The 13393-nt window shown below is 43.7% G+C and overlaps 2 protein-coding genes across 3 annotated transcripts; one reads left to right on the forward strand and one right to left on the reverse strand.

The window, feature by feature from the left end:
• The first annotated feature begins 102 nt into the window (after window positions 1–102).
• pgm3 (phosphoglucomutase 3) lies at window positions 103–7679 on the forward strand. Of its 2 annotated transcripts, none has more exons than XM_071413215.1 (13): window positions 103–352; window positions 988–1230; window positions 1579–1763; window positions 2223–2290; window positions 2428–2561; window positions 2780–2975; window positions 3666–3823; window positions 4323–4406; window positions 4482–4580; window positions 4674–4793; window positions 6564–6686; window positions 6818–6991; window positions 7151–7679. In XM_071413215.1, the coding sequence occupies exons 2-13, from the start codon at window positions 1024–1026 to the stop codon at window positions 7235–7237; spliced, it is 1635 nt and encodes a 544-aa protein (XP_071269316.1). In that variant the 5' UTR covers window positions 103–352; window positions 988–1023; the 3' UTR covers window positions 7238–7679. The 2 variants fall into 2 exon arrangements, with proteins under 2 accessions (XP_071269316.1, XP_071269315.1); XM_071413214.1 differs by having other exon boundaries at window positions 107–352; window positions 1022–1230.
• Window positions 7680–8866: 1187 nt separating this feature from the next.
• Window positions 8867–13220, reverse strand: ngs (notochord granular surface). Its single transcript, XM_071413219.1, is given in 11 exon segments — window positions 8867–8989; window positions 9155–9240; window positions 9243–9261; window positions 9360–9470; window positions 9636–9770; window positions 10628–10717; window positions 10901–11007; window positions 11137–11275; window positions 11449–11608; window positions 12516–12658; window positions 12661–13220. Coding segments are annotated over 11 exon segments (1173 nt in total). The 5' UTR covers window positions 12721–13220.
• Between the last annotated feature and the right edge of the window lie 173 nt (window positions 13221–13393).

The raw sequence follows: 13393 nt of genomic DNA on the forward strand, positions 1-13393 counted from the left end.
TTTATTCTAGGCATTTTATTACGTGTGTTCAGTACATTTTATACATACAGCATTTATTTGTCTTGGGTGGGAAAAAAACATTGGAAAAACAAACCCACTAATTGTTCCACTAATTGTTCTTGTTGGAAATCGTCGTCTAAAACGGTGGCCACTGAATAAATGCATCAAAACAGAACGTGTAATCCGCCCAGTTCATGTGCTCAGATTATTGGGTTCGTGCCAAGTAGCAGCGCACCACATTTGAAGGGCGTGGTCACGTGACGTACCCTGAACCGCAGCCACGTCGCCAGGAGAATCAGGAAGCTTTCCATTCACTCCACTTCCTTGGTAGCTTCTTCTTCAACAACAGCAAGTAAGTGAAAGATTTAAAAAAAAATCAGTTTAGTAAGTATTTCGAAATGAATAGCCTGTATTCTATTGATCGTTTAACAAGTCAATTACGCTGCACGTATGTTCCATATCAGTCTGTCAGAGGAGCTCAATCATGTTTCTGCAGTAGCTAGCTGGTTGACATCAATGTTCAGCACAGATAACGTTACACCTTTGCCCCGTAAAGTATGTCCTAGTAGGGCCTAGGTTTATGGAGGATTAACGACGAATGCATGATGAACATGTTTTCTCAGTCACCTCATTGTATTATTGACAGTATGTTTGTTTTACTCCATGTGTAACGTTAACTCTGTGTTGTTATGTGTCGAACTGCTTTGCTTTATCTTGGCCAGGTCGCAGTTGTAAATGAGAACTTGTTCTCAACTTGCCTACCTGGTTAAATAAAGGTGAAATAAAAAATTTAATTGACAGATCAAATATTGTAATAGTGTTTACAAAGGTGTATGGCTGTCGTCATTATTATTGTAAGGTGTTCTGAATGAATATCAGATCATGATGATTCTTTGGGGTTCCTAACATGTTTAGCCCCTTGAAGACTATAAACTACATGTTATGAAGGAGAGGAGCCGAAGTCTGAAGTTGGTTCCTCTCTATCAGGACATCCCCTTTGTTTCCCTGTTATGTGTTTCAGGAATGGCCCAGTTTGAGGAAGTATCCCAGAAATCTGCTATCCACCCTAAACCTGTAGGGTTGGTCCTACAGTATGGTACTGCTGGGTTCCGCACCAACTCTAAGCAGTTAGACCATGTCATGTTCCGAATGGGTTTACTGGCCACACTCCGCTCCAAGAAGACTAAGGCCACCATCGGAGTCATGGTCACTGCGTCACACAACCCTGAGGTGAACTAAACATGAAGTGCATTCAGTAGCCTATTAATCATTCACTGTGTCTGTGTGGCTTCAGTCTCTCTTTAACTGATAGTCTCTGGTGTTCTATTCTGGTGTGCTCTCAGGGCCGATTTTCAGATATTATTAGAGGAAGGTTGTCTAGTATTGATTTGGTTTCAGGTAAACTATTGCTTTTCTGACTTACACAATATCCATCTTTATCTCTCTCTCTCCCCCTCCATTTACCTCACCCTTACTATCCAATATACTACAACGACCCCTTCCTATTCCTCTCATCATACCCCTTCTTTCCGTCCCTCCACCTCTCCCTTCCTCTCCACTATATCACCCCCTCTCCAGGAGGATAACGGGGTGAAGCTGGTGGACCCCATGGGGGAGATGGTGACCCCTGCGTGGGAGGTCTATGCCACCCAGCTGGCCAACGCGGAGCAGGAGGAGCTCCTCACTGCTCTGAAAGACGTCATAGAGAGAGAGGCCATCAGCATGGCCCAAGAGGCCAGCGTGTTCGTGGGAAAAGACACCAGGTACTGGGGTGTTAGCATTCTCTAGAAACTGAACTATAACCATGAATAACAATATAACGGGGTGAGTTCCTTTTGCATCACCCAGTGCCCTGGGTGGGTGGAGATTTAACTTTAGGACCAATGGACTGGTCTTAAATACGTAAACTCTTTCCACCTGAGGCACCTGGTGATGCAAATTAATGCAACCATTCTGATTGGTCCCAGAAACCAATGGATTGGGCCAGAACACACGTGGGTAAAGCGGCGTCATTGGCTTTGATACTCTGATTGGTTAGATATGATCCAGTCACTGATGACTGCTTTGTACAACATTTTGACGTCACCACAAACAACTTCAAAGATGGAATTCTCAGACTGAACTATGTAGCGAACATACAGCAGAGGAAGAATTCAGTTTGAGTCGTCAGGCAACTCCGATATCTCCTTAGACGTTTAATCTAATTGTTTGTGTCACTTCAGGCCCAGTAGTGACAGCCTATCACAGGCAGTACTGGATGGAGTCCACGCCCTGGGAGGCCACAGTAAAGGTGCGTTAACTCTTAGGTTTCCTTAGCTGTCTATTATGTCAATCCTTCTGTCATTCTTATTCGACTACACCTTGGTGTGTGGTTGGTTATTTTTATTTTTTGTAAATCACTGATTGGTGTCTTTCCCTGTCTATCAGACTATGGCTTGGTGACCACACCCCAGCTGCACTACATGGTATGCTGTCAGAACACCCAGGGTCGCTATGGTGAAGCCACTGTCAAAGGTTACTACCGGAAACTCTCCCAGGCTTTCATCCAGCTCACTAAGAATGTAAGACTACATTACCTCAGTCTGTCTGTAACACTATAGTAACCTCCATTTAATAAGCATGACTAAGAATACAAATGTTTTATTTAATCATTTATAATCACGTACACACATTTGTAAGCAGTTATAAGCATGTATATTCTTTTATAAATCATGTATACACATTTTCAAGCAGTTAAAAATGATTGTTCATGAAAAATAATGTTACCCCCTCTCTCCAGGTGCCTAACCGTACAGATGATCAGAAGGCCCTGCTGGTGGACGGCGCTAATGGTATCGGGGCTCTGAAGGTGTGTGAGATGGAGACCTACCTGAAGAATGAGCTGCAGCTGTCCCTCTTCAACGACGGCTCCAGCGGAAAACTCAACCACCTGTGTGGAGCCGACTACGTCAAAGTACAGCAGAGAGCTCCCAAAGGTGCGACTGCAGTTCAGTAGACCTCTCCTTGTCTCTTTTCTTTCCATGTGTGCATCTCAATAGACCACAAATAGCATCCTCGCCCAGTTTTCTGTATTTTATTTGCACTGCATCTGTATTGCTGTGAAGAGATGGGGTAAGTCAAGTGGAAGCTATATGGAGAATATCCACTTGCAACTGTCATTTTACATTTCAGATCTGTATAGGGAAAGAAAAAGAAACAAGGAGAGGAAGCTACTTAAGATTATTTACGTTAGTCATTTAGCAGACGCTCTTATCCAGAGTAGCAAGTGCATACAATTTCATACTTTTTCCCCATACTGTCCCCCGTGGGAATTGAACCCACAACCCTGGCATTGCAAGCTCCATGCTGTACCAACTGAGCTACACGGGACCACTGTTATTGAGGTAGGGCTCACCTCTTGGTGTGTCTTAATGTACAGTGAGGTCGAAACCGAACTTTGACTCATGGGTGTGTCTCTCAGACTACAGGTGACTGATAAACAAACCTGCTATATCTCATTATGAAACACAGGACAGTCAGGATTGTTATATTATAGTTTCCATGTTTGGCAACCAGAGGGAAGACATCTCAATGAGTTACATTTAATAAATACTGTAGGCTACAGCCAGACTCCTGAAGTGGATGGCTCTGACCCTTCTTCTCTCTTTTTTCCTCTCTCTCTCTAGGGGTGGAGATGACTGCTGGGGAGCGTTGCTGTTCCTATGATGGCGATGCTGATCGTATAGTTTATTACTACAGCGGCTCTGCAGGGAGATTCCATCTGCTAGATGGAGACAAGATTGCCACTCTCATCAGCACCTACCTCAAAGAACTGCTCACACAAGTATATGCACACACACACTCGCTATACTTACCTCGGATGCTTTAATCTCTGGTGGGCAGACTGCAGTAAACATAAGTGGTACCTTCGATCTGTCTCTATACTACAAGCACTGTTAGCTAACGAGTAGCAATAGTTCCGGGGCTTGGGGTTTTCATCACTGGTTATTTGCACAAATCACGATTTCGCAGGTGTATAGCATCTTTTGAAATTCGGAAGGGGAGGTGACATTCGGCCCATAGCTTGTGAAGACAGAGGGTGGAGCTACTCGTTCCGGTTCTGCTCCTCGTTCTAGCATTTCTTCATTGCTTCTCTTAACATGTATGGACTCAGAACTTAATCGAGCAGCTGACCAATTACGCAAGACTTTAGTTCTGGGTTAACCAAGATGAATGATGCTTAAACACGCCCCTACGTAACACACACTGACTCAGTACCATCCTCATTCAGAAGTGAGCACACACTAACCTGTGTTCCCCCTGTGTGTGTTTGGTTTGTGCAGGCTGGTCTTGACCTGCAGATAGCCGTGGTGCAGACAGCGTACGCTAACGGCAGCTCTACACAATACCTGGAAGATACCATGAAGGTGTGGACACACACACTCCTCAGTCTTTCCAACACACACATGCGATCAGTGCTGACCTCTCCTCCCTCTTCCCAGGTAATAGTGAGGTGTACCAAGACAGGAGTGAAACACCTTCACCATGCAGCTCAGGAGTTTGACATTGGTGTTTACTTTGAGGCTAACGGCCACGGGACTGTGAGTAAGCAACATACAAATACACACTCACACTGAAAGCACGCAATCAATGGCTGCCCGTCTGACTATGGTTATGTTGTGGTCCTGTCTCAGGTTCTGTTCAGTAAAGCAGCAGAGGAAAAGATTCAGAAGCTAGCCCAGGACTCCAACACCAACGCTGAGAGGAGGAGAGCTGCACTTCTACTGCAGAACACGGTCAACCTCATCAACCAGGTATGGCCACACATTGTCAGGTCAACACAGGGTGTTTCTCAATATGCATACTACAGTACCGTGGTACGAGCACGGAAATTGGAGCATGCATCAGTTGGAGTCCAAATAAAAGCACAGAGGGCACTTTTTGGATGCGTAATCCGCTTGTACACATTTCTAAGCATTTAACCTTTATTTAACTAGGCAAGTCCGTGAAGAAATAATAACGCAACTGCTGGTGGACATTATTTGGGCTGATGCAAGAGAAAATAAACTGACTTCAGAATGAAATATTGCCTATTCACATCTCATATGTTGTCTGACTACAATATTTTATCTTGATATGTTAAAGGTCCAATGCAGCCATTTTTATCTCAATATCAAATAATTTATGGGTAACAATGAAGTACCTTACTGTGATTGTTTTCAATGAAAATGGTCAAAAAGAAACAAAACAGTTTCTTAGCTAAGCTAAATTCTCAAGAACAAATTTTCCTAGGACTGTCTGGGAGTGGTTTGATTGGGGAGGGGAAAACTGAAAACTAGCTGTTAGACGGCTTAGCTGAGACCGTCACAGAAAATGATACGCATGCTTCAATGGGGCGGCAGGTAGCCTAGTGGTTAGAGCGTTGTGCCTGTAACTGAAAGGTTGCTTGATCGAATCCCTGAGCTGACAAGGTAAAAATCTGTCGCTCTGCCCCTGAACAAGGCAGTTAACCCACTGTTCCCCGGTAGGCCGTCATTGTAAATAAGAATTTGTTCTTGACTGACTTGCCTAGTTAAATAAAGGTTAAATAAATGTTTTTTTTAAATTGGACAGAAGTCCTTGTGTTGTGATTCTGGATGAGCAGATAGCTAGCAACAATGACAAGAAACTGCCATGTGGGGATCGTAAGTGTTTTATCTTGTCTTGATACCTTGACTTGTTTTGACTGATGTCACCTCTATGCTAATATTTTTTTTAAGTCGCTAGCTAACCAACAACTAACAATGTATTTCATAGACAAGTTCTCATGTGCAATTTATTCAATAAACATTGGAGGCAAAATATAGTTTACATGTTGTCAACAATCTAAGCCAACCCTGTCTTGACCCATATTTGCGCACTCATCGGTTTTGTTGCTAAACAACCAACCCATCTATTGGCAGAGAGGTTTGGAATTGCCTTTATTATTGGTCTATTCACAAGTTTTCTGGTGATGTCACCAGGCAGGCCAAAACTCCATCCCACCAAAACAGGCTGAAATTTCAGTTCTTAAGGCTTGCACACATCATACCGAATGTGGATCTAGCGTTTGTCTACCGATCGTTCAGCACACGGTGTTTTAGGGACCACCCGCTGTAGGCGTCTGACTGCTGACATTTTTCACGCGAATAAACTATCTAGTTAGCTAGATTATTGCTGTTGACATATAGCTAGCTGAAAGTTATGAAGTAAAACGTTTGCTTTGTGTATATCTTGTTTCATCTATTGTTGCCATTGTCCTGGCTGGAAGAAGGTTCAGTGAATGGGGGAGAGGGGCAGTGTGAGGTAATATGGTAGGGGATGTGCGAGTGCTTCTCAAATGTAATGTTTTATGTATTCTCCACACTCGTCCTCACAAGAACATACTCAAGAGAATGTCCTCTGAGAATGCACTCGGCACATGAGTGTGCAGCACGGTAATATGCATATTGCGAATCACCCACAGTCAACCATTTTAGCAATTCAGGGACTACACACGGTCATTGCAAAGAAGGGTCAAATCCTGTTTGCATTACTTACGTTTTTTTCTCACCCTCTCTCTGTAGACTGTAGGAGATGCTATTTCTGACATGCTGCTGATTGAGGCTGTGTTAGCCATCAGAGGGATGACAGTACAACAATGGGACGCAATCTACACAGACCTGCCCAACAGACAGCTCAAAGTCAAGGTTTGCGTATGTGCACTCAGGGAGTTGCATCGTATGTTACTATAAATTACTGTATATTAAAGGAAACTAGTACATACGTTTTAACACAGTTCATCCCAGTGCCTCAGTTGCAGTTGTTGTACGGCCTATAGGTGGCAGACCGGCGGGTGATTGACACTACAGATGCAGAGAGGAGAACAGTGAGTCCAGCAGGTCTGCAGGAGGCCATAGACAGCCTGGTGAAGAAGTACAGACAGGCACGCTCCTTTGTCCGTCCCTCTGGCACAGAGGATGTGGTCCGAGTGTACGCTGAGGCAGACACACAGGTGGGACTGAGAGGCTGAGACATGGAGTGATAGTGAGCCACTCAATTCACCTTCCATGTTCACTCACTATGCCTTTAACTTTCTTTGCACTTTCTTTTTCTGTCTCTCACTGTCTGATGGGGATGATGGTGGTGATGGTAATGTGTTTGTGTGTTTCAGGAGAGTGCCGATGCCCTGGCACATGAAGTTAGCCTGGCAGTGTACCGCCTCGCTGGAGGAGTAGGAGAGGAGCCTAAATCGTTATAAAACACACACACTATGCAATTTAAGTCTATTGAAAAATCCATTAATCTCCTGAAGATGGACCACACTTCCTGAACCCAGTCCCATTTTGTAGCCTTTTTATCAGGTGCCAAATCATTTTATACGGTATACAGCATTTAATACTGAATTATTGCTACTTTTCTATGAGTCTGAAAAATGTGATTGATTTCAGTCAATGTGAAGGGAGCATATGCTAAATAAGGTAAACATTTTAATCCCCCTTCTTACCCAACCTTAATCCTGTAAATGTATTTGTTTTGTACTTTTCCCATGTAATAAGTGTTTACATTACCAGTTATTATTGTAGATCAATTTAGCATATCTGAGTATCTGCACTACTATGAACAGATCTCAACTGGAAAGACTGTGCTGCTATGTAATTGTTCAACACCAAGAGTAAAGATATGGAAGTGAAACTGACAAACTTGTTCTGCATTTCTTTTTAGTTCGTATCCTCTCAAAAACCCTCTAGTTACATGGAATAAATGGCATGCATTATGACATAGAGTTAATTGACTTATTACGTAACAGAACAACCCAAATGCAGGTATACTCTGAAATGACCACATCAAGAGAAAATATGGTAATTGCTTTGGTGTTTTTTATTTGTTGCTTATAGAGAGAGATGGTTCTAAGACACAGGGAGTTAAAGGCTAACAGAAAGGAAGTGTGAGGCTCAGAGTTTAGTGCAGCCAGAGACACACAGAGGACCATAGGCATCCTGATCCTGAAGACCATTATGCTAGGGGGTTGGTGTAGGATACATTTGTGGGTGGAAGGGCTTAGGTCTAAAGGGTATTGGTCTAACATTCTAATCCTCGTCTGTGTCGTCAGCAGGTCCGGAGATGGTGATGGTGCTTTCCTGTTTGTCACTCATACGTGTCTTTTGTGTTAACTGTTCTGAGATTAAAAATGCCAGGACAAGAGTGTTGTAAATGATACTGGGTGACACAAATATACAAAAATGTACACAATTAGCATATTTTCAGATGACAAAACAGATTATCGGTATTTCATATTTTATCGATAGATCATAGGTTATGATTGAGTTATTGACACAGGCTTGCTCTACCTGATGAGTCTGACGCTCAGTCATCTCCACTGACTGTTCCTCATAGCTCTCTGTTGATTTCACCTCCACTGCCCTGTCAGGGGCCTCTTTGGTGTTTCCGTTATGTCCATTACTGGGGACTCTGCCCAGCCCAGCACCATACCCATTCCCAGAGGCGCTAACGGAGGCAGAGGCGGAGCAAGCACTCATGCTAGCACTGATGGCCATGCCTCCTCTTCCTCCACCCAGAGACATGCTCTGTACCATGGTACTGAGACTGGTGTCCTGCCCTTGATCAGCGCCCTGACAAATACACAACCACAGAGAAGCAATGACAAAACACACGTACACTTACTAACATATCAAAAGAATAACCATATCAAAAGACTTGTGTTGCTGCCTTTCCTTGTCTTCTCTGTTTAATCTCCTCCACAGATCTGACAAACCCAGGAGATTCCTACTGTCAATTTGCTTTCACCTGTCCACTTCTGTCTATTCAAGAAGGAGATAAGACACGAGAAGAGCAGAAGCCTGTTTAGACTATTGGGGAAGGTGTGATGTCACCTGTAGGTGGTGATCTCAATCTCCAGGGCCATCTTGACGTTGAGCAGCTCCTGGTACTCCCTCAGCAGCAGAGCTATCTTCTCCATCACCTTCAGCTCCAGCATCAGCCCCTCAATACGCTACTGTGGGAAACACACACAAGCGTATAGGTCATAGGGATCCAACTCTAAGCGGCTGTTAGAGTCCATTTTAAAGAACTCACTTGTTGCCCACTTTTAAAAGAGCCCTGACCTGCCGTGCTTCTTTCTACAGTAAAGATGTGTTGTGGGAGTAACACTACTCACCAGATGTGTCTCTTCTTTCATGCGTCTCCCCACAGCATCACAAATCTGATTCTCCAGTGACTCATTCCTCGTCTTCATGGACTCAACTCACGCTCTAGGTTTAGGATCTACACACACACACAGAAGCACACCCATGTTTTTATTCTGTTGACCGGCGGTGTCAATAACAGTATCAATGATGATAAGAAAATAAGTTTGCACTTACATCTTTCTTGTAACCTCAGACTTCCTCTCTCACACTTTGAACTCTTGGAGCACGTTTGGTCGTCACATTGTTCATGTTCTGAAACTTTGACTTGTACCAAGCGTCAATCTCCTGAGGAACAACAGAAACAAAATGGATTCCGTTTTCTATGTAATAATATATGTAGTTACATATGTGATACAGTATATATGTAATATGTAAAGTTACATATGTAATACATTATATGTGTAATTACATATGTTATACAGTATATAATTAACAATGTGTAATTGGTACCTGTAGGTTTCTAACGGCAATGCTGTCATACTGCGACTGGATTTGTTTGAGGGCGGAGGAGAGGTCAGGGAGGGCAAAGGTCATGTCTACCTTGGCAACTGTCTTGTACATCTGCTGCATCAGCTACTCGATTTCCTGAGAGGGGCAAACAAAATGGAGCCTACTCGTTCCTTCTATGAATTTGCTTTCATTCCTTTCTGTGTAAGCCTCCCATGCAGTTTTCACCGTAAGTCACTAAATGGTTGCCCATCATTCTGCCAATCCACACTCTCCACACTCCCCTTGTAAATCATAACCTGTCATAAAAAGTAATTAGCAGGTCATTACAGCAGTTGTGTAAACCAAATGCATGCCTGTGATGACCAGAAGCCACACTAAGGGCAGTTCCATGGTAACAGAATTATGCAGAGACTCAGATTTTTCCCTTTAAAATATATACCAAAAAAAAACCATTGATTTCAAAGTTTAAGAAACCATAAAACTCTATGCACAAGGACTACTTTTATCAATTCCCACTGAATTTTGTACAAAAGCACATTTACAGGAAGAACTGCAGATAAAGTTTGACAGCAGAATTAAACTGAGGGAGATTTTACTGTTATTGTTACCAAACTTTGCATCTGCACAATTTTTCCAGTAATTTTTTTTTTTACTGTGTAAATTGTTCAGAGTTGTATTATTTGTTCAACATTGAAATCAATGGTTTTTGGTTGGCATACATTTTAAATGGAAAAATCAGAGTCTCTGCATAATTCTGTTACTATGGAATTGCCTCTAAACAGATGCTGCTAATAGACACAGGTATATGTGGACAGTCCACCTTTGTGGACAGACAGTTACTAACTCAATGTGAAAATAGATAGACAGAGGTATGTTGCCCCTTTGTGACTCAAGGCAGTTAAAGACACTTACACAGTGTGAATACAGATAGACACACCTACCTTCCTCATTATGAACAGATATAAATATAGATATAGACACAGAAATGTTACCTCTTTGTGAACTCTGGTAGGGAAGGCCACATCTAGGTTCTGCAGCTGTTTCTCCAAGCCGATACGGGCCGAGGTAGCTCTATCCACATCCTGCCAGACAGCAAGGTTAGGGGATCAAGTTATTTTTGAGTGTGTACACAAGAATAACTGGGAAGATAGAAAATGATTTCATGAAAGCCTGGTAAATGAAGTAGGTGATTCTGTGTGTGTACAATTTGAGTTTGTCATGTAGATATTGTTTAATGGTTATGTCTGCATCGGTGTTTGACTCACGGGGCGGAAGGCTTCGATCTCCAACTCGGGCTTCTTCCTGGCCTCCAGAGCCTCCTCATATTTGACCTTGAGCACCTCCACCTGTCCTGCCATGGCCCCCTTGTCTGCTAGCCAGGTCCTTAGAGTGGGGGAAACACAGTCAAACCCAATACCTGTGACTCCCATCCCAGTTGTAAGAGTAAATATCATGCGTAGGCTATACTAGGTGGGCCATATTGGTGGTCATAAATCTACACTCATCTGCTCAGCGATCCTGTGGAGCTCTCTCAGCTGGCCCTTGTAGAGCTGTCTCAGCCCAGACGGCTTCACATAGCGGTTCTGCAGAACATCAATCTCAGCCTCCAGCAGCTTGTTCTGCCCCTCCAGAGTACACACCTGGGATGGATCATGGGTTTGTGAGTGAGAGACAGCACAGAGAAAGACAGGCTGGCATGACTGTGAAGAGGTACAGGGTGTGTGATAGACAGAAGTTAGAGAGGAAAGCTCGACGCAGACAGTTTGAGAGAGAGGAGGAGAACATTAGTGTGTGAGATGAGGTGTGGTCTTGCCTTCTCAATGTAGATAGCCAGGCGGTCGTTGAGGGCCACCATCTCCTGCCTCTCACTGGTGCGTGTGCTCATGAATTCCTGGTTTTCCGCTGCAGCTACATCCAGATCCAGGCTGGGCCCCAGCCCCATGCCAAAGCACAGGGCCCCCATACTCACACTGCTATGGCCAGGACAGGAGGGGACAAGGCCAGCCATCAACCATCCACTACATTTAACTTTGTAACACTTTTAATCTGTTCATGTAATGAAAGCATAGGAATAGGTCTAATACTCAAAGTGAAAAATATCTTATCAAGAGAAATGAGTGTCCCATCTGAATAAATTGTTATTTTGTAAACAGTGATTATTATGCTATGCCTATGTAACAGTATAACTTTAGTACGTCCCCTCGCCCCGACACGGGCGCGAACCAGGGACCCTCTGCACACATCAACAACTGACACCCACGAAGCATCGTTATCCATCGCTCCACAAAAGCCACGGCCCTTGCAGAGCAAGGGGAAACCCTACTTAAGTCTCAGAGCAAGTGACGTAACTGATTGAAATGCTAGTAGCGCGTACCCGCTAACTAGCTAGCCATTTCACATCCGTTACACTCACCCCCCTTTCAACCTCCTCCTTTTCCGCAGCAACCAGTGATCCGGGTCAACAGCATCAATGTAACAGTATAACTTTAAACCGTCCCCTCGCCCCGACACGGGCGCGAACCAGGGACCCTCTGCACACATCAACAACGGTTGCCCACGAAGCACGGTCGTTACCCATCGCTCCACAAAAGCCGCGGCCCTTGCAGAGCAAGGGGAAACCCTACTTAAGTCTCAGAGCAAGTGACGTAACTGATTGAAATGCTAGTAGCGCGTACCCGCTAACTAGCTAGCCATTTCACATCCGTTACACTTACAATTATAAATGGGGCACTATTCCAGTGAAATAAAAAACAGATATGAAATGAAAAGCAAAACTGTGGCCTAGAATGCCTTAATAGTTAAAAAAAGGTTAAATACAATTTTACAAAAATGGTCATATCCACAGAGAATAAAACTTCAGGAGAAGTCCAGTTGTATTACTTGGTCATGCGGGATTTGCGGAAGCTGGAGATGTTCCTCCTCCCTATGCTTCCCCCACTGCGGCTGTAGCTGGCAGAGCGGTGACAGAAATCCTTGCGTGTTGGCGAGGGGCTCGAGATCCGCACCTGGTAGGAAGAGGAGGGGGGGCGAGGGGGCCCTCGAAGTGGCGGCAGTAAGAATACATCCTTTCTGGGCTGCGACTCATGATGATTGCCTTTAAGTGTTTTCACCTTAACTCACCGCTGGAAACTAATCACAGACTTCGTTAGTAGATAAAAATAAAGGGTTGAATGAGTATTAATTATTTATACAATGTATTTTATTACACTGGGTTAAAACATTTTTTTACAGACACTAATAATCTAGACTAGCCTACTCTCCTAAATTAGTGGACCATTAGTGGATGGGGTGAATGAACTGCGAAATTAGCCCGCCTCACTTTTCCACCCCCTCTTCACCTTCTTCACTAATGGGACAACATTTTTTGACGTCACTTCTAAGGTCATACGGGTTCTAAGGTGCCAAGTGCACTGCTGTGAAAGTTGTTTTCCATATGGGACAAACACAATGTTGCTTCCTTTAACTATCTCTTAGGCTCATAGAAATATGATATATTTCCATTGTTAGGATACTTCGGTTCACTAACAATATTATCTCTACTAGCTAATTTCATAGACGACAGGAGATGTGCCTTTCCCCACTATTTACTACCCCGCAACCTCTTCGCGGAACACAGGCATAGCACGCCCAGTCACCGTCAGAACAGCATTGAGTGATGCCACTGCAAATTGATTAGCTGACAATTTTCTATTGGCTGTCAATTTTCTATTGGTAGTTGTTACCACAGCCACAAAGTCAGAAGGCCCGCCTAATCGACC

Source organism: Salvelinus alpinus, chromosome 8, assembly GCF_045679555.1.
Source record: "Salvelinus alpinus chromosome 8, SLU_Salpinus.1, whole genome shotgun sequence".
In the NCBI taxonomy this organism is placed as follows: Eukaryota; Metazoa; Chordata; class Actinopteri; order Salmoniformes; family Salmonidae; genus Salvelinus; species Salvelinus alpinus.